The sequence below is a fragment of the Hyperolius riggenbachi genome, chromosome 9 (assembly GCF_040937935.1).
Source record: "Hyperolius riggenbachi isolate aHypRig1 chromosome 9, aHypRig1.pri, whole genome shotgun sequence".
Taxonomy (NCBI): domain Eukaryota; kingdom Metazoa; phylum Chordata; class Amphibia; order Anura; family Hyperoliidae; genus Hyperolius; species Hyperolius riggenbachi.
Window position 1 is genome coordinate 253,481,706 of NC_090654.1, and position 21,428 is coordinate 253,503,133.

Consider the following 21,428-nt stretch of genomic DNA (forward strand, 5'->3'; position numbering starts at 1 on the left):
GAAAGTGCATTGTTTCAGCCTGAGAAATGTTGGCCAATCAGAGAGGAACAGAGGTGTGGAAGGGGAGGGGAAAACAGGAGGGAAAGAGGCTTCAGCCAATCAGGCTGCATTAGTTAAGTCTGAGGGGAAGTAGAGAAGCAAAAAAAAGGACAACCCAGCATGCCCTGCAACTTCTCTTTTGTGTACCAAATTTTCTGTGTACCAAATAAGAGTCATGTAAACTGTGGAATGATAATTTATCAACAAGAAAAGTAATAGTGATTTTAACTTTTGGATTGCCTGATTAGCATCCTTATTACTTGTTTCCCAGATAAAAATAAATAATTGATTTTTTATTTTATGCCCGACAGTTACTCTTTAAAGGACAACTGTAATGCGAGGGATATGGAGGCTGCCATATTTATTTCCTTTTAAGCAATACTGGTTGCATGGCTATCTTGCTGATTCTCTGCCTCTAATACTTTTAGCCATAGACCCTGCACAGGTGTTTCTGACATTGTCAGATCTGACAATGCTGCACGCTTGTCTCTGGTGTTATTCAGACACTATTGCAGCCAAATAGATCAGCAGAGCTGCCAGGCAACTGGTGTTGTTTAAAAGGAAATAAAAGAAGGCGCGCCGACCAGGACCGCACATCAGAACAAAGTAGGGCGCTGTGGATCTGTGGATAACCGGAGGATCGCTTTGTGATGGCGCAGGTACGGGGCAGCTGCAGTGGGCTGGTAGAAGCCTCAGGTAAGTTACATTTTTTTTTTGTTCTTCAATTTTGGTTCACTTCAAAGATACTCTTTTGTGCCAGAAAGGCAATTGCAACTGGACAGCTAAATCCTACCCCACCTGGCCTAGGTGATACGATTAGGATAATCCACCTCTCTCTTACCGTACAAAAACCTTCTATACGCTCGCAGAAGCTGACCATCTAAGGGCTCGTTTCCACTAGCGCAGAAATCGGTCAGAATCTGCAGAAACTCTGCCATAGGGAATAATGGTGCCGATGAACGAATCGCCTGCCATAGCGATTCGGTCGACATTGCTGTCAGTTTTCGTGCGAGTGGCAGCGAATCCCATAGCCGTGTATAGCATGGCTTCCGGAATTCGGCTGCGCACTCGCAGGAGAGGAATTGACGCCTACGCGTCTTGCAGAATGTGCGGCGCGTAGTGGAAACGAGGCCTAAATTTGACAAAGTCTGGGAGACACAGTTATGTAACCTTCCTACAGCCAACTGCATAATTCACTAAACTGAAATATCACTTACTACGTAGATGGCAATGCAGTACCATATGGATAGGACAAGCAAACACAATTCTTTGCCTGTTCTAAATGCCATTGCCAGACCACTATATTGGTCACCGAATAAAGCTATGTTTACTGTCTTTGTACCAAATCTCATATGTTCTCATGTTGTTTAGAATACATAACCATAATAATTGAAAAATATTACAATACTGAGTATTACAGAACTATCTCCCGGCTACAGGAGCGCAGTCATGGAGGAGCAAGGGCGTGGCCACGCATGCGCAGAGGCCGGCAACTGGCTGAGTGGACCAGCTTTGCAAAGGGTACAGCGGCTTAAGAGAGCATCGCGGAATGATGGTGAGGGACCAGAAAGATTACAAGGGGCTAGAAGAAGCCCTAGGTGAGTTAAACTGGGGACTTTTGTTTACTTATCATACACTTTTCCAAAAGCACAAGATCAATTAAAGTCAAAAGTGGTGATTCCTTAGGTGCGATTTCCCCAAATCACAACCTCGGACCCAGCAGCATTTTTTTGAGCGACTGCACTCCTATATGAAGTATAGGATTGCTGCGAAATCACTTTTTAATTGCTTGTACAAAACTGCTAGCATTAAAATAAGAAAAAAAGGTTTGGCATGGAAAAAATGGCATAGGAGCCCTTGCGGGATAAATGGCATCTCCATAGGCGCCTATTATAAAAGCTGCAATTTGCGGAAAAGGACGGAAATTTGGGCTCCCGGGGGCCAAAATTTCCCTTTCTTGAAAATCACAACCTTTATAGTGGCCGTGATATGTGTCAAGAAAGGTACATTGAGGCGCCTGATTAGCAGCAGACAATGAAAATTTTGGCGCCTGAGACATCTCGGGCGTCGGGGGCTTGCGGAAATGCTAATTGCTGCATTGCATAGCGAGGAAGGAACTATGCATTTCCACAAGTCCCCAGCGAAATTCACTTTGCTGCTAATCAGGCGCAGAAATGTAACTTCCTTGCCACCAGGGGAGGGGTTAGGGACCACTGGAGGGTGCGGGGTCTTAGGGATAGGCACCACCGTGAAGGGGGGAGGGGGTCACAGAGTTAGGCACCACAGGCAGGGGGTTAGGCATCGGTAATGGGAGGGTTCTGTATTAGAGTTGGATTAGGTTTGACCAAAGAAAAATATTGGTAAATATTCCTGATAGTTTACTTTTGGAATCCATCAGTAGAATATCACTGATTTTAGCGATATTCTATTAGCCCCCTTTTATCATGTATGCTCAACAGCGTCAGAAATGATTCTGGAAAACCCTCTGTGTGTGTATCTTTCCAATGTTGTTGAAGGGTTCACTGGCCTGAGATTTGCTTGCATGACTGAACAGAGGGTGCACTTTTTTTTTATTTATTTTTTTTAGTTAAAGTAAACCTGAGATAGTCAAAAGGAAAAATGTATGCATACCTGAGGCTTCCTCCAGTCCCCTTCAGGCTGATTGGTTCCTTGCCGTCCTCCTTTGCCACCTGGATGATCCGTATTTTGCTCAGGGGTGCGCTCCGACTTCTTTAGTCCTGCTTGGTGATCTGTGCGGAATGTTCATTACTGAGAGTGATATGTACAGAGGGAGCTATTGCTTGCTTGGCAGTTGGAAAAAGCCATTATTTCCCACAATGCCATGAGGTACACAGACAGCAAACTGTCAGGACCATGGTCATGACATCACACTGTGGGAGGGGTTTCACTACAATATCAGCCATACAGACCCCCCTCACGAACTATAATCGAGAAAAAGTAAAGATTTCTCGTGGGAAAGGGGATACCAGCCACTGATTGGAATGACGTTCAATCCTTGGTTATAGTTCTGTAAGAGCCAAATGGGGGCTGAACATTTTTTAAACTGTTATTGCAAACCTAAGCTTGTAGTAATAAATGGCCACCAATCAAACATGGCTTTTCAACTAGCATGTTGTAGAAAGTTGATGAGGAAAAGTTGTAGAAAGAAAAATAGGACAGAAATGAAGAAAGTATTTTTCTGTGTCACCTGCTTATAAACCAAACACCACACTGAGCCTGTTGTTAGTACCTCCTGTTTGTATCTCCTCCCATTCATAGTTAGGTGATGAGCTTGAATGAATATTATTCAGGAGGCGTGCTAGGAACAAGGGACTATAATTTAGAGAGAGGCGTGGTGAGGATTGTATATTTACACCTGTCTTGCTTTTTCCTAAAGAGTTGGGACTGGAGCTTCATCTTTTACTGCCAGTGACACGAGGGTGGATACTCATTACTACATCTGACTCTAATGTGATAAACCATCTTCTCATTTCACAAGGATGCCTCGCAGACATTCTGCTGTCCCTTACAAGGCAAGTCTCTTTTACTTACTAACTTCCACTTGTGTTTTGGATGCTCCTCATAGGTTGGAAACGTTGGAGATGTATCCCAAGAGAGCATTGTTCTGGGAAATGGCTTGAGATGGCTCTATTGGCTATAAAAGAACAAAGATTTTGGATACCAATAATTTCAATAGAGATTGGTTGCTGTATATAGATGTAGCTGGACTGAAACAGACAGTCAATCCTGGTCAACTAGAGATGCTAGCATGGCCAACACAGACAGGGCAGCCTTCCAGAGTGCACAGCGGACAGTAGGAGGTTCAAATAAGATGATAGAGTTTGAAAAAGACTTGTTTGTTGGGCAGACAGTTATTCCCTTCATCCTTTAAACTCAGACCGTAAATAATATCATCCTGAATCAGAACTTCTGGATTTTACAGCCTTGCTTGCTCATGCATGAATGATCAGTTTGTTTATTGTAACATTTGTTTTCATTTATAGGCTAAGATGCATTAAAGGGAACTTGAAGTGAAAGGCATATGGTAGCTGCCATTTATTTTCTTTTTAAACAATACCAGTTGCCTGGCAGTCCTGTTGATTTCTTTGGCATTATTAGTGGCAATCCTGCCGATCTCTTTGGGTGTCTGAATCACACACTTCAAGTGGACCTGTACCCTTGCACAGGACAGAGGGAAAGCAATGCGCCCTGTGTGTATTTAGAGATTTTTAGAGTATTTCTCCCTCATCTGTGACTAATCACCAGTGTAATTTAATCTCTCAGCTGTGGTAGCTTAGGAATCTCCTTTGAAAGCAGACAGTAGACATATCTGTAAGATAGAAATGTTTTTTCTGGTTATTATGCTGTTGCTTATCTTTTAGAACAGAGAGGAAGTTCTGAGTACAGGTCCATTTTCAGTCAGAAACACCTGATCTGCATGCTTGTTCAGGGTCTGTGGCTAAATGTATTCCAGGCAGAGGATCACTCGTTATTACAGTTTGTCCTTGATTATGATGTCAGTGTTTACTCTCCAAATAATACCGAGTGCTGTAAACCGATGAAAAACATGTACCATTTTGTTTATAAATGACTCATAATTTTTCTAATATATAAATTGCTGTATAGTTGACTAACAAGTGAAGAAAAAAATAGTCACCCATTGATTAGTGTTTCATTGTTCTGTTGATTGAATGCTGTTTGTGGAAAGCTATTCTCGGAGTAATGCTTGGCACACAGGATGTGTTTTTGTTGGTCGGTTTTCCGTTCAATTGATTTTGGATTCGTTTTTTCCGCTCGATTTCCTGTTCGAATCTCTTACCTTTTCTTATCAATTTCCATTCACTTCTGTGAGAAATCAAGCAGTAAAACAATTGAAAGTAATATCGGATATGTCGGAAATTACTTATTGAACGCATCTATCGAACGCAAAAACTTGACGTGTGTACCGAGCATAAAGGTTCCCATATATCAGATGATGTATGGGCAGATCAACCAAGAGACAGATCTCTCTCTGATTATATCTGATTGGAGAGAGATCAGTCAGCTGCCCATACACTGCAGGCCGATTCCTGATCAATTTCAGCATGAAATCTCTCGGGAGTCGGCCTTGTGACGCCGCACCGGCTGCCTTGCTGTACCCCTAATATAAAATGTGCCCCGTGCAGTATACTTTACCTGTCAGTGCCCGCTGCTGGCTCCCTCCTCATATACGCGCCCCACGTGGTTGCCATTGTATACACGGGGGTGTTTGTGGCGTCATACGTGGGGCTAGTGTATGAGGATGGAGCCAGCGGCGGGCACTGACAGGTATAGTATACTGCATGGGGCACCAGAGGGCACATCTTACACTAGGGGGACAGTGCCGGGGGTTCCGTCGCATTTAACACTCGTCCCGATATCACACGCAGTTACCAATCGAGCATCTCGGCCTGACATCTTGCAGCATGTCCGATCGATACATGTGACTAATTTCGGCTCAAAATTGGTTGCATCATTGATATTATTGGTGGCAACGATTTTCATCCAATTATAATAATCAAATTGTATTGTCGATGAGCCGCCAAGTTGCCAGATGTATGGCCACTCAAAAGCTTTTCTCTGAGTTTGACAGAATGTATTGGGATGTGGGGGTTTGAAGGGCCGGGATAGAAGTGCTGCAATAGCTTATTGTAGCAGGCAGTACAGATCTGGTGGCTCTGGTGGTTACAGGAAAAGTAAAGGTGGCCACACACGATACAATAAAATGATCCGATTTTACGGCAATTCGATAAAAACGATCGGATCTCCCGAAAAAACGAAAGCTTTTTTTTTCATTGGACCGGATTTCCCGTTTTTTTTTCCGATTTTTATCTATCCGGAATGCCAGATATTTTTTTCCATTTCTCTAAAGATTGTATGGTGTGTGTTAGATTGTCAATTTATTAATATACACACTCTAGCAATTTTCTCAGTTTCCAATCGTTTTTATCATAATTGGGGAAAAATTTAATATACGTGTGTGGTACATTGGTTATATTTTTGAAATGTTACAATTAGTCAGAAAAATTGATTGCAATTCTTAAATTGAACAGATATTTAAAAAATTGTATGGTGTGTGGCCACCTTAAGTCAAATCTCTGCTGATATCTGATAAAAAGTCGAACACTAATGCACAGTGGTAAGCTATCTATATCCAGTAGATATTGATTGCTTAGCACTTTTGCACTGTACCGGTGTTCTACTTACAAATGGGTTCCATTCCAGGAGAATGCTTGTTAGTCGAGTTCTGTGTTAGACATGATGAAACGGATACGTTTTGCTTTTGGACATTGTGCAAACTATGGTTTTTGGTCGTTTCATATGTGCTTTATAAAGGACTCGAGGTGAAAACCTAAATCTATCTTTACTTACCTGGGGCATCTTCCAGACCCTAGAAGTCATTTGGAGGATCCCTTGTCACAGCTTTGGTCCTGCCCAGGTGCCTTGCTGGCCACCCGTATGCATCGCCGACCCATCAGAGGGGTCAGGCACCTCTGCGCAGGCACGTGCAAGCGTCCGTGCATGTACGTGCCCACATCACCAGGTACGCACCCATGCAGTACACGACCGATGAAGTGGCGCATGCACAGAAGCAATGACCCCCAGATAGGCCTGCGGTGCTTGTGGGCATTTTTAAGTGTTTTTCACTACGTATAACAGTGTATACAACAACAACAAAAATTAATAAAAGAAACAGTATTGTATATTTTGTATATGTAGAAAACTTTATTTGTATCTCTGAAACATTGTAACTGGAGTTGTTTGTAAGTAGTAGACTGTCTGTATACAGTATGGCAATCATGAGCCTGACTCCATCTGACTACTGAGAGACTGATTTTAGTTTTGAATGAATAATCCTTTCAGTGAAGAAAAAAACAAAAAATCGGGCACACAGGAAGTTCTAAGTGAGGCCGATACTATATATATACACACACATCCCATCATGCTGTGTGTCACTTCAGTCACATTATAAATATTCCTTGCTATCTAGTGTTTTAAATTGTAGAGTTCAGATAAGATTCATGCTGCATCTTTGCTTATAATGCTATTATGTTTGCTACTATGTTTATAGTAACACTCCATATTTTCCAGTCCTTTTTTTGTGGCTGACAGAAGATAATAAAGGCTATGCTATATGACACAATATAAATCTACCAGGAATGGACTGCTTACTAAATAATGCACGCTTGTAATTCCTTGTCATATTTAATACCGTATAATAAACGAATATTAGTCATGTTTACGTAGGAGAAAATGAATATGCTGTGTGTATAATCTGTGTACAATTACAACTCTGTATTATTGTATACAGTCTGATTCTGTGATGCAATGTCCTCTACGCTGCCTAAAACAACACGATATTTTGTGCTGGGGAAGCCGCCATTAGTCAACCTTTCATTCATTCTCCTTATAAAAGTTAAGGGAACACTCCGCTATTGCTGCAGCAAAATGTAGTCCCGTCAGTTCAGCTGCATGCCTTCCTAGTGGTTCTGGGTCACTGTGAGCTACTCGGGTATTCTGCTGTATATTGCAGGAACTAGTGACAAACTTTATTTTACTTCTGCTTGTCTACATGCTACCCTGTAAAATATGAGTATGCAAAGCTGTTATTCCACAGGGCTCCTAACAGCGTGTATGGAAGCTTCCATTTGACTTTAGGAGGGAGGGGATGGAGGTTTATTAAAGTAAACCTGGGAGGCTGTTAGGTGAAAAGTATTGATACTTACCTTGGGAGAGGGAAGCCTCTGGATCCATGGAGCCCACTGAATGGCGCACATGGCTGGCGCCAGAAAAGGATTAAAGGAATCATCAGGCAAAAAATAAAAATATCAACGTTACTCACCTGGGGCTTTCTCCAGCCCCTTGCAGCCGACTGTCCCACGCTGACCGCTCCGCTCTACGCCACTGTCCCGGGCTCCCCGCACGGTGCAGAGGATGACCTCGAGGTCATCCTTACTGCGCCTGCGTGAAGCGCTGCTGTCAATCATGGCCACGTTGTCCGCGGCACATTGCGCAGGTGCAGTAGTTCCGCGCCTGCACAGTGCGCAGCGGACAACGTGGCCATGATTGGCAGCAAACATCCACCGATCTCCTTACAATCCCAGCTCCTTGTCCTGACAGATCCTTGGGAAATCCAAACAAGAATCGCTTATGGTGTAGTATTAGTGACTCCAGTTGTTACCTCTCCTTATAGCACTGTGCACATGCACTACTATTTACCACTTGTGATCCCAATCACCAATATACAAATGAACCGCTCACCAGATAAACTGGCTGATCGACCACAGACCAGCAATAGAGCATTCGATGCAGATCAGGTGTCTCTCTTCTCACAGGAATCAGTTAATCACTTAATCAATAATATCACGTTCCATCACGCACTACCGCACTTCCTCCTTCCGGCTTGAAGGAGGAAGTGTGGCAGCGAGTCTTGGAACGCACCCCATAGGTCGCGTGCGAGGTGGATTGAGACGCATAGAAGCCAACAGACTTCTGGGTAAGTAGCCCCCTGTCTCCCAATGCTCACACCTGCGTTAAGTAAGCCTCATTTTAATTCTGAATTCTAATGGCTTCCTTCTCGGAAGCCCATCACTGTTTAGCAGTTAGATGTCAGGTGAGCAGCCGAGGGCTCCGTGCTACTGTGCATGTGCGGGCGGGCTCCCACGTCTACCACGCGTCCATAAATCAGGAAGGGGAGCTGCGTGGCCCCAATGTGGAGGGGGGACATGCTCAGCAATGAGGGGCTTTAGACTAGCAAGGGAAGCCTCAATTAGATCCAGGGGTGGGCCTTTCATGACACCAAGTGACGCAGCTTGCTCAGGCAGCGTCATGCGTCAGGGGGGCATGATTGCCCCAGGCCTTGCATAGAAGGGGGCCCCGCCATCCCCACCACGAGCAGGAGGGAGATTGGCAGCGCAAGAAGAGGGGGGAAGTGGGTCCCCTCCTTCTCCCCGCTTCAGGTATTAGATCAGCGGTGAGGCGATAGTGGGTGAGGGAGCACAGTGGGTGAGGGAATGACTTACCTCACTTCCGCGTTCCAGATGCCATGCTGTGTTCCACAGATCTCCGCCTTAAATGGCGCTTACTGTACTTCCTGATTAGCAGAAGTGAGTGACATTGAAGGCAGACAAGACCTGTGGAAAGCAGCATTCTGATGTCTGGAACGAGGAAGTGGTGAGTCATTCCCCGCCTGCTGCGCCTGCCGTTGATTCAATATCTGGAGGGGGGGTCTGGACCACCCTCCCCGCTGCTGTGCTTCTTGCCCCTCCTTCCAAGCTACGTATACTGGAGGCAACTATACTACCTATGCTGGGGGCAACTGTACTACCTATGCTGGGGGCAACTATACTCGCTACCTATAATGAGGCTACTATACTACCTATACTGGGGGCAAATATACTAGTTACCTATACTGGGGCAACTGTACAGCCTATACTGGGGCAACTGTACAACCTATGCTGAGCAACTATACTAGCTATGCTGGGGGCAAATATACTAGCTACCTATACTAGGGCAACTATATTACCTATACTGGGGGCAACTATACTAGATACCTATACTGGGGCAACTATGGCAATTATACTGGCTCCCTATCCCCCGGTGGGCAACTACACCTCGCTACCCTATACAGAGGGCACTTACACCTGGCTACCTACCCATTAATATTGAGGGCAAATATTTTTGGATGCTGTGCAATCATTCCAAATCGGGGGGGGGGGGGGGGGGTGCATCCTTACAAGTTTGCCTCAGGCAGCAAAAAAAGTCTAGAACCGGCTCTGATCCTGAGGCCTCCTTCTCTTCAGGGTAAGGGCTTGTTTTGAACCCAAGCTTTGGCTCAGGTTCACTTTAAGCAATTGGGGGGGGGGGGGGGGGGGGGGGTTGAGCTAGGACTCTGACTTTGATACTCACCTCTGTGTTCTTGATGCCCAGTTATTTCTCACACTATATATACCTCATTAGTTAGATGGTTTTTTTATACCCAGTAAACAAATGGGAACCGAGCCTAAGAAAGCAATTCATTACAATCTTATGTAATTGAAATCCATAAATCTGTTGCGTGTGAGAGTTGGCAGCAGGTTGTGGTTTTACCTCCCTTTACAATAATAAAGATGAGATTTTTAATTACTGGCATCAGATGAATCTTGTGTTGACAATTGCTTCATCCCAACGCATTGGAATCAGATTAGGGAAGTGTTAAGATGTCCTCAGTCATTCCATTAAGCTAGTAAAAGTCTTTCCTCAAGTTAAACCCTTAGAACATACAAGTATATACTTGATTTGCTATAGTCTGCACAGCCATCTCTGGGGGAGTGCTGGTCATGTAACTACACCATGCTGTGCAGCCATGTTCATTGCAGGAACAGGTCTGTCAAATAAAATCTTTCACTGTTTACAGCCATTGTACACTTTTCATATAACTTGCTTGTGATTTCTATAATACTTTTAATTAGCCCTACGACAGAGCTCATAACCTACAGCTATAAGGTGGAGCGGCTTATTCAGAAAAGTATTGCTCCACTCTATTTCATACTTGAGGATATTCCCATTTTCTCTTTGTGCTGGGGCTGGGAATACATGATTGCTATTATATCTAAATCACTAGCAAATTAGTGCCAGTTGGGCAGTTGCATGTCCACAAATACGCCTTAGGCCTGGCACCCACTAGCAGCGCTTTTCTAAAGGTGGCCATACATGGTACAATTTTTCAATTAGATAATTTAGTTCGAGTATTCTGTTACATCGAATATAAAGATTTTTCCAGCATGTCCGATCATTTTTACCGAAAAAACGGGATAATCGTTCGAATTTCTTGATCGAAAAAAAAATATTTTCAACTTTCATTCAATTCGATCATTTAGATCGAATAAACGGGAAAATCGAACGTTTTTATTGTATCGTGTATGGGCACCATAACTGCTTGTGATTTGTAAAGGTCTTGCTAATGTAATGCTATGGGTGATTTAACAACGGAAAAGAAAAAATCACATCCCTCAAGTGTTATCACACACGCAGCATTACAATAGCAAGAGCTTTTCAAATCACAAGCGCTCAGAAAAGCGCTGCTGGTGGGTCCCAGGCCTTAGGCCTCTCTTTTTTCATCTATCAAACTGTTCAGCTGCCCTGCTGTTGACCACAAGCGCCATTCAGCTGCAAATACATGCAGAAAATGCCAGCATTTAGTAACACCACGCATATCACAGTTGACGCATGGCGGCAAAAAAACGTCAGCGACAGCAACAGTCATGCTCACATGCAAATACATGATGGGGGCCGCCTGTGAATCCACAGCGTTCAGCTGCTTGTGGAAAAGAGGCCTTAAAGGGATCCTTAAGTATAAGCAAAAAAAAAAAAAATCAGTTTTACTCACCTGTCCTCCTGTGCCCTCGCAGTCACTCGCGGATCTTCCTGTCTCTCGCCGCCAGCTGCACTCGTTTTTGGCCAACAGGCTTACTGCACCTGCGCTTGCCTGGGTACGCATCTCCTTCTACGCATTCCCGTCCGCAATAGCGCCCTGCACAGGCGCCGTACGCTATTGCGGACAGGAATGCATAGAAGACTACTTCTATGCAGGTCTGTCGGCGAAGTGAAAGTAGCAGGCTAGGTCTGTCGGGAAAACTGAAAGTAGCTGGCGGCGGGGGACAGGAAGCTCCATGAGTAACTGCGAGGGCACCGGGCAGCTGCAGGGGGCTGGTAGAAGCCCCAGGTGAGTAAAACTGATTTTTTTTTTTTCAAGGCTTAAGTGTCTTTTTTTATGTGAATATATGTGAGTAATAAGATTGTTAGCTACACATATCAGATGATTGTATGCTAAGAATGAGGACACTTTATTGTTAGATTTATATTTGCAAAATATGAATAATGCAAGTTGTTTGCAAGTTTATGACTAATGCAAGTTTTATGCAAACCTTATATGAATATTTGTGAGTAATGAGATTGTTAGTTACACACATCAGATGATAAGACCAATTGTACACTAAGAATGAAGGCACTTTATTGTTAGATTTATATTTTCAATATATGCATAATGTAAGTTGTATGCAAATGTATGAATATTGCAAGTTGTATGCAAATTTGTGTTTTTGCTTAATTACACTGATTGTTTGTTAATTTAACGCTATAGGTGGCCTCACACCATACATTTTTTAAGTATCTGTTCAATTCAAGAATAGCAATCAATTTTTCTGACTGTTTGTAACAATTCAAAAATCTGACTAATGTACCACACCAATGTATCATGTAAAATTTTCCCCCAATGATAAATACAATAATTGAAAGCTCAGAAAAACATTGATTGGAACCGTACAACAAGTAATTGACAATCTATCACACACCATACAATTCTTGATAAAGTTGATCTGAAATCTCCAACATGTCCGATCTCCAAAAATCGAAAAAAATGGGAAATTTGATTGAAATTCTTGATCGAAAAGCTCTTGATTTTTCGAGACAACCGATCGAAATTATTGAATTGGTGAAAAATTGGATCTTTTAATTATATAGTGTGTGTCCACCTTTGGGCTAAGTTCACGGTGGACGCAACACAACGTTCCCTGTAAAAGCGAGAACAAAATGGAAAAGTTGCACCGCACTTTATCCGTTGGCTGCGTTGCATAGGGTGAAGCCTGAAGCATACAGTCAGTGAAAAGTATGCTTTATTGTCAGTGTGAACGTGCGCGTTTTGCCGTAACGCACTGTATGCAGTGAGTTGGGATTACTTACACCGTTACACCACACCGCTCACACAGTGAACATCGCATAGGTTATGCAACGCAGTTTGATGTTCCATGTTACAATGCAGCCATTATGTCGCAATGCACCACTGTGAACGTAGCTCAAGTAGGAGGGCATTTTATTATTAGATTTTATTTTACAATGTATGAATAATGCAAGTCGTATGCAAACTTCTGTTTTTGCTTTATTACTCTAATTGCAAGTTATTTTAACCCTAGTAATGAGGGCACTATATTATCGGATTTGCATTTGCAATATATGAATAATACAAGTTGGATGCAAGTATGTGTTGTTGCTTGACTGCACGGATTGTTGGTTTGTTTGGGTTTTTTGTTTCGATTTTAGTTATATTATGTTGCTGTTATTCAGTTAGCAAATGAAAATTAATGGTGTATAATTCCATTGTGATTGGACAGCATAGTGGCGTAGTAGTCAGCACTCTTGCCTTTCAGAGCTGGGTCCCCGGTTCGAATCCCAGCCAGGGCACTATCTGCATGTAGTTTGTATGTTCTCCCTGTGTCTGTGTGGGTTTCCCCTAGGCACTCTGGTTTCCTCCCACATCCCAAAAACATTCAGATAAGTTAATCCGCTTCCCTCTAAATTGGCCCTAGACTATGATATATACACAATACATACATAGACATATGACTAATGTAGGGATTAGATTGTGAGGCCCTCTAAGTGACAAGACCATATACTCTGTACAGCGCTGCGGAAGATGTAGGTGCTATATAAATACTAAATAATAATAATAATAAAAAATTGTGATGGAATATTCAAATATTGTAGTCGTCATATCTATAATGTTAGTTATTGAACTAACTATTTACTGAATATATTCTTGACAACATATAATTTAATAAATAAAATGTAAATGTGATGGTGTTCCTAGTGATGGTGTTTTGACCATATATAACATTTTGTCTCTTTACAGGAGCAGAGCATCATCAGGCTATTAACAGTAAAAGTCATACGAGCATTAAACATCCCATGGGCAGACTGGAGTAAGTACAGAGTTCTATCATCTAAGTAGAAAACAATCCGAATAGTAAACCAAAGAGCTTGAATGATGCATTGTAAAACATTTGGAAGCATCCTAGACAGCGGCATAACTACAATTCATGGGGGCCCCCAGCAAAACTTTGATGAGGCCCCACCAATGCCTCACACCCCTTCCCTTGCCTCTCCTTCGTGCCCTTTATGGCCTGGAGGCCCATCTCACAAGGGTCATAAAACAAGTGTGGCCATTGTGATCTTCACACCCATAACAAGTGTAGCCACAAATTCACCTGATCTGAGGGATGAGCCCCTGTATCAGAGGAGGGGAAGGTTAGTAGTTGGGGCTCCCCACAGCTCTGTGATCACAGGGGCTCTAGTTACACCCCTGATCCTAGATAGAAAAAAAATATAAAGGTTGCCTTTGAGTCAAGCAATTGCACAGCATCATATACAGTATAATATTCATATAGCTTATCGCGAGAACAGGAGTAAGGTGTGTCATCATGCATAGTGCGTTGTTCCATCCATTCCTCATTAACCCCTCCTTCCCGATCCCCTCAATCACTCCTTAAAAAAGTTGACTTTTAATTAAAGTCAAATTATCAGGCAGGAAGAGGCAGGCTTGCTGTGATGTTTCTTCCTGTTACCCTCCCAGTTTCTCCTCTTAAGAAATGTGAACGGTCCCAGGGAAAGAGGGGGGAATAAGAAGTAATTTGGAGGGAACATCGCCACAAGCCTACCTCTTTCTGTTGCAAAATGTGTCTTTAGCCGAAAGTCACATTTTCCAAGGAGTGATTACGGGACAGGGGGAATGAAGAGAGGAACGGATAACACACAGAGCTATGTGGATCCAGTATGAACAGACCTCTGTGCTTAGCTTAGGTAGCTTTGACTTGGTTTGGTGTGCTTTAAGCTCACCATCAAGAAGTTAAAAATCTCACGTGTTACATAAAACATGTACTCTTTCTGTAGCCTGGGGGGCAGCTTTTTTTTTGAGCCTCCCCCAGGAAACAGTAATGGAAGCTTCCAAGTGTTCATTTTAAAGAAGTCTTGCGAGGTTAACAGATTTCTGGAAAGAGCATTGGTTAAGGGCTCTGCCTTTGGCATGGGAGACCAGGGTTCGAATCCTGGCTCAGGTCAGTACCTATTCAGTAAGGAGTTCAAGGCAAGACTCCCTAACACTGCAGGGTGGCCTCTTGAGTGCACCCTTAGTGGCTGCAGCTCTTGAGTGCTTTGAGTCAGACAGGAGAAAATTACTATACAAATGTTCGGATTAGTATTCGGATTATGTGCATTTCACCTGTCACAAGTTCTCTTGCTCCTCTGATGCAAGTTGCAATGGGAACATTTCTTACCATCTATTACCCATGCTGAGGCTGTTTCCTCTCTACAGCCAGGCTTCATTGAGTCAGTTATTTTAATTAACACCAAATTTTCTTTCCTGTGAATAGTGAGCAATGCTGACTGTTATGTGTGCTTGTGGCTTCCAACTGCCTCTAATAAGATGGTAAAGACCAAGACTGTGTCAAACTCCAGCTGTCCAGTATGGAATGAAACCTTTTTGTTCACCATCTGCTCAAATGTTAAGGTAAGTGAAAGACTTTTCTTTGATGGCTTTTGATTGATGGTGTCTGAAAGAAAAAAAGTTTTCATAGCTCTGAGAAATCAAAGTAATTTTTTTACACCTTTGATACAAAAAGTCTAAGTAAAAAATAATAATAAAAAAAATAGGTTGCCATTGACATCTGTAATATTCCACTGCTGCTTGCTCACACTCTGTCCCTTATTCAAATAAAGTTTTCTCCTGCAGTAAGTGTTATTTTCAAACCTCGTCAATAAAATGCCTTTTAAAGGGACTGCCCACAGCTTCGGTACCGGGTCCCGTCACTGCTGTCAGTCGGAAGCCAGTCTGACGCTAGAGAGATATGTAGAGGGCGCACTTCTCCTGCATAGGCTGGCTCCAACTGACGTAAGTGACGGGACCCGGTTCCCGAAGCTGCGGGCAGCGGAGGAAGGCAGCATGGGAGCGATCCGAGTGGATGGGGCTGGAGGAAGCCCCAGGTATGTGTAAAACGTTTTCTTTTTATCAGCTCTGGTACACTTTAAGCCACCAGAAAGCGAGAAAATACTCTGAATTATTTTGACAGGACTTTATCACCCAGGGGCGTATCTTGGTAACATGGCGCCAATGGCAAACACTGAAATTGCTCCCCCCCCCCCCCCCTTCTTCCCCCACAGTCAGATCCCCCTTCCCCTCTAAAACAGCATCTTTTCTTGCGTACATTTGTTAGGGATGCCTGTGTTTTATGGCTCGGGATATTGCTGAAGATACCTTGTTAAAAATATCTCTTCTTATTCCCTCTCTGTACTCTATTCTAACGCTAACCTTCCCCTCTTTTAACAACTTAAATTAGCCTCCCACTCCGGTCCTAACCTTCCCCTCTTCTCTCCTAACACTAACCTCCCCCTCTCCTCTCCTAACACTAACCTTTCCCCTCACCCAGGTGCGTAACTAGACTTAATAGGCCGCCCCTGCAAAAATGATAGCATTGGCCCCCTTGGTCCCTGAAACACATGTGGGTCATGTGATTAGGAGCTGGCGAATGGTAGCAGAGTGTTCTGCTGAGCAGCAGCATCTGGAAGCAGAAGAATATTACTCATGCTCTGGCACACGGTTTTTGTGAGCGAACAGGGAGGTTTTATGCTAATTGGCTGCACTTGTGGTTGGGGAGAGGGAGTAGGAGGGGCCCCCAAAGCCTCTCGGCCCCGTATGCGATAGCAGGGATGATTGCTATGACCATGCCCTCATCATTAAAGCTAAGTAGTTTGAGCACTGAATACAGATTAAGACCATACAGGCACTGGCGTAACAATAGGGGATGCGACCCCTGCCCTCGCTCTGGGCCGTTTTGGGGGGCGTTCCTCACTCTAGTCTCTGACGCGACTTCCTGTATAACAGGAAGTCGCGTCAGAGACTAGAGCGAGGAATGCACACTGGACCGCATGGAACAGGGAAGGAAGGTATGTATCAGTCGCTGCCCGCCGCTGCCCGCACACTTATTAAGCTGGAGGGGAGCGCAGAGGGGAGAGCCCCGAGGTGAGGGAGGGGGGGGGGGGACCTTCGACTGTGGGCATGGCTTTCCTCTCGTGCAGCTACCCCTCCAGCCCCCCAAAACGGCCCCAAGTGGGCCCGGGGGGGGAGGGCCAACTCAGAATTTTTGCAGGGGGCCCGGTGGGGCCTAGTTATGCCCCTGCATACAGGGCCCCAGGAAGACCAATTAATATGTGCCCCCTTCTATCTCCCCACCCTCCCTGTTTATTGATTCAAAGGGTGTTAAGGCACGTTGGAATATCTCAGTCCAACAAGCAATGGGATACCACAATTCAGTACTGCTGGAGAGGCAGTTTTTATCTGTAGGCAACACTACTGTTGTAACACAATTGTGTTGTCCCTAGATACCAGAAATAAGTAGCTAGGTCACCCAAATGCCAGAGCTTAATATACCCCCGGACATATAAATTGAGAAGCCACAGTCTTCTAGATATTAGAATTAAGTAGCCATGTGCCTCACAATTAAATAGTCACATGATTCCAGATAAAATAATCAAATATCCCCATGCCTCCAGATAAAAGAATCAAGTAGTCACTTGCCCCCAAATAAAAATATTAAGTAGTCACAAGCATCCAGATAAAATAATTGAGTAGTCACACACCTCCAGATAAAATAATCAAGTAGTCAGGTGCCTCACGATAAACAAATGAAATAGCCAGGTACGTCAAGATAAAATAATTAAGTAGTCAAGTGCGCCCTATATACATAAATTAAGTAGCTACGTTCCACAGATAACAAAATTAATCTGATTTGAGTCTGAGTGACGGGAAGGCACGGGGGCAGGTATGGTGCCCATGAGTCATGCCTGCACCCCTCTAGATACGCCACTGTTTTCACCTTGGTACTTTGGTACTTTTTCAATTGTGGAGTGCTGCATTGTTATTGTGAACATAAGATGAAAAAGTGAATTGAATAAGAACCCCTGTTTCATGATGAAATGCCTGAAGACCTATTGACACTTAGTGATTTATGGTGACAAGTTATGCATGCGTTTGAAGAAAAAAATCAAGCCTCTGCTGAATTATCTGAACATGATCCTTCTCTATCCACAGAACGTGATACACCTGACACTTCACGATGAGGATGTCATATCTAGAAATGATCTCCTGTTTACTGTGGCGTTTGATGTGGGGAGTATTGCCGCTGGAGAATCTACACTGAGGTCCTTCTGCCTCAGCACTGATGTAAGTCTTAAGGCCCTGGATACATACATAAACTTCTACAACCCATCCTCATGTCCACACTGCTGTCTGGGTACTATGAATGCAATTCCAGTAAAATGCTAGTGTTTTTTTTTTGTTTGTTTTTTTTTTTTTTGTTTTTTTTTTGTAACACCTTGCTGTTGACAGTCTAGTTGCAAATCCACACCCTGCAATGCCTGACTATTTAGAAAGGCTATACAGATGGCCCCTACTTGAAGCCAAGTTTCGTTTCAGGAGATTGATTGTAAATTGAGTTTGTTTGTAAGCACAGACCTGTGTTAACCATTTCCGTACCAGCAGGACCAGAGACTGCTAGTACCGTAAAACGCCGCCTCCCGACGAATTGCTGGCATGTGATTGTAATCGCTACTATTCCTAATTGCAGTACTCTTTGAAATGCTAAAAGAATATTAATGAGTCCCGCCTCTCTCTGCTCAGTAGCAGAGCAAAGAAAGCTGTCTGCAGCTTATTCCACAAATGCTAGTGATACTAGAGAACTGGGAAAGAGAATAAACAAAATTGGAGTAATCCCTTAAGGTTGCACCTTAAACAGTAACTGTCCCTTTCTTTCCTTCAAAAATGTTTTCACAAAGCGTTATGTCAGGGGTGTCAATCTCAATCACGAAAGGGGCCAAAATCTACAACAAAGTCTAAATCGCGGGCCCAATTGCTGATTAAGATTTCGCATTTATTGAAAATCTGAAACTGATGTAACTTGTGGGTGGCCAGCTCCTCCCCCCCCCCCCCCCCCCCTGCAGAGTAGTGCAGAGGAGCAGTTTAATATTCACTTGCCCCAGCGCTGCTTAGGTTCTCCTCTGACCTTCCTAACAGCCGCACGCTGTATACTGGATACCTCTGGCTCCTGAGGCATGTCATGTGATCGGGAAAAGGAAGGATAAAAGCACATAGCGTGCGACTGCCAGGAAGAACAGAAGAGACAATGCAATGCTGCAGCAGGTGAACATTACTCTGCCCAGTTGTGCTACTCTGCTTTATGGGGAGATGGTGTTCAGGGGGAAGGTGTGTAGGTGTGTGTATGATTTACCAGTTACCGGAGGGGGGGGGGGCCTTAAATCCAAGGAGGGAGCACCATGCCAGTTTGCTGGGGGGAGCCCATGGGCTGTTGGCACAAACTGACAATGTTTCAGTTAGAAACACTGGAGGGCTGTGAGCTATCTTACGATGATGCACATTTGAAGCTCTTGAGGGCCGCATATAATGGCAAGGAGCAGCGCATTCAGTCCGCGGGCCTTGTGTTTGACACCACCTGTGGTGGTTCTAGGTTTTATTGCAGAAATGGATTAAGATGAAATGGGGCTCTAAGCAAGACAGCAGTTTTTGCCCACCGCTGATGGTCACCTGGCTCTGAATAGTAAGCTTTGGTGGGGGCTAGACGCCGGGAGATTTGAGCGCAGGGTAAAGCCGAAAAATGGCTCGCCTTGCTCCTGCAAACGTCCCGTCAGCGTTAATTACTATTCCCCCTCCAGGCCGCCAAGGACAGTGGGGAATTACATAATTTGGCTTCCAGCTGTTGCTGACGGCCGAATTACGCTGTTTTTATAATTATTTGGGCGCCATCTTTTGATGGCGCCCAAATTACTGTCTGATCGCCGCTTTAGCCGCAATTCCTATCACGGCCTATGGCGGCACCAGCTGTGAAGAAATCTCTGCCAGTGCTTATGATTCGCCACCAGGCCCATAGACCAGTGATGGCTGGCCTTGGTACTCCGGCTGTGGTGGAACTACAAGTCCCATGAGGCATTGCAATACTCTGACAGCTCTAAGCATAACTCGGGGAGGCAGAGGCATGATGGGATTTGTAGTTTTGTCACAGCTGGAGTGCCAAGGTTAGCCATCACTGCACTAGACTCTCTCCAGGCCCTAGGCAACTGCCTAGGTTTGCCTTGTGGATGATCTGCCTCTGCTTTATTGGTATGTAGAGTACTTTTAGTGGAAGATGCACTTAATTTATTGGTCACTATTTGTGACGTAGTGGTCAGTGCTCTCGCCTTGCAGCGCTGGGTCCTTGGTTGAAATCCCAGCCAGGTCAACATCTGCAAGGAGTTTGTATGTTCTCCCCGTGTCTGCGTAGGTTTCCTCCGGGTACTCCGGTTTCCTCCCACATCCCAAAAACATACAGATAAGTTAATTGTCTTCCCACTAAATTGGCCCTTGACCACGATACATACACTACATGGTACATAACATAGACATATAACTATGGTAGGGATTAGATTGTGAGCCCCTCTGAGGGACAGTTAGATGACAAGACTATATACTCTGTACATCGCTGCGTAAGATGTCGGCGCTATATAAATACTAAAATAATAATTAAAACCTGCACTGTACCTACAGGGACAGCAGATTCTGGAGATGGAGTTCACCGTGCAAGCCATGTAAGTAGATGTCTGGTTTACTAATACATTTTGCATTACAATATAGAATTAAATGAAATAGCCAGGTAGCTAAATATTTCCTTTGTATTTATTTCAGACAAGATGGTTTTGAGACGATTGTGACGAATGGTGTAGTTGTGGTAAGGCGACCCCCTCTATCCTAAGATCTCACACTTGATGGACATTGGCTTAGCTATAAAGGTTGTGACCTGATTGCTGTATTGTAGAATTTAGAAAACTTAATAAGGAGGTGCCTTTATCACCATTTATCCCTCTTCTTTCTAATCTGTGCTTCTAAACTGAAGGGAGAATCTATTATCCTCTTATTATCCCATACTTCGAGCTATTTTTTTTTTAATTTATTGACATAATTTCTTTACATAGTCTATGGTCAGAATCTAACTTCCAGTAATAGAATAAAACAGACGTCTTTCCATAAGCATACCTATGAAATAGCCGCTGTGAGATTTGGGCACAGGGAAGAGCCGATATACGGCTTACCCTGCTCCTGCACAAGTCCCGGCGGTACTAATTACTCTTCCCCCTCCAGGCCGCAGTGGATGGTGGGGAATGATGTCATTGGGCTTCCAGCTATTGCTGGCAGCCAAATTACAGTGTTTTAGAAGTCATTTGAGCTCCGTCTCTTGACCGTGCCCAAGTTACTCACTGAGCGCCGCTATAGCTGTAATTCCTATTACGACCTATGGTGGCGCCGGCTGCGCCCAAATCCCCTCCGCTCGTTCCATAAGACAAGCTATAAACTTATCATAAAGTCACAATAGGAAAACTAATGTTCCTTATCTAACAAATTTGGCACAGGAGAAAAGGCTGTTATTAGTCACCTCCTAACGTTGAAAGTTTTAGCATTTATTCCGTATTGAACCCTACCTGATCCGCCTGCCAAAGGCCAAACCATAAATACTCAGAAT

At 43.9% G+C, this 21,428-nt stretch overlaps 1 protein-coding gene across 6 annotated transcripts in view; it reads left to right on the forward strand.

Moving 5' to 3' along the window:
• The window catches only part of LOC137533118 (cytosolic phospholipase A2 delta-like), an 82,679-nt gene that overhangs the window by 8,977 nt on the left and 52,274 nt on the right, over nucleotides 1-21,428 (forward strand). For 3 of the 6 annotated variants that reach the window (XM_068254302.1, XM_068254306.1, XM_068254303.1), the window contains 7 exons: nucleotides 1,479-1,637; nucleotides 3,437-3,572; nucleotides 13,724-13,793; nucleotides 15,240-15,376; nucleotides 17,954-18,085; nucleotides 20,459-20,499; nucleotides 20,597-20,639. In XM_068254302.1, the coding sequence (XP_068110403.1) occupies nucleotides 3,540-3,572; nucleotides 13,724-13,793; nucleotides 15,240-15,376; nucleotides 17,954-18,085; nucleotides 20,459-20,499; nucleotides 20,597-20,639 (456 nt within the window). In that variant the 5' untranslated portion in view covers nucleotides 1,479-1,637; nucleotides 3,437-3,539. Of the gene's footprint in view, nucleotides 1-287; nucleotides 736-1,478; nucleotides 1,638-3,436; nucleotides 3,573-13,723; nucleotides 13,794-15,239; nucleotides 15,377-17,953; nucleotides 18,086-19,244; nucleotides 19,325-20,458; nucleotides 20,500-20,596; nucleotides 20,640-21,428 lie in introns of those variants that run through there. The other 3 variants (XM_068254304.1, XM_068254305.1, XM_068254307.1) reach the window with 3 other exon arrangements.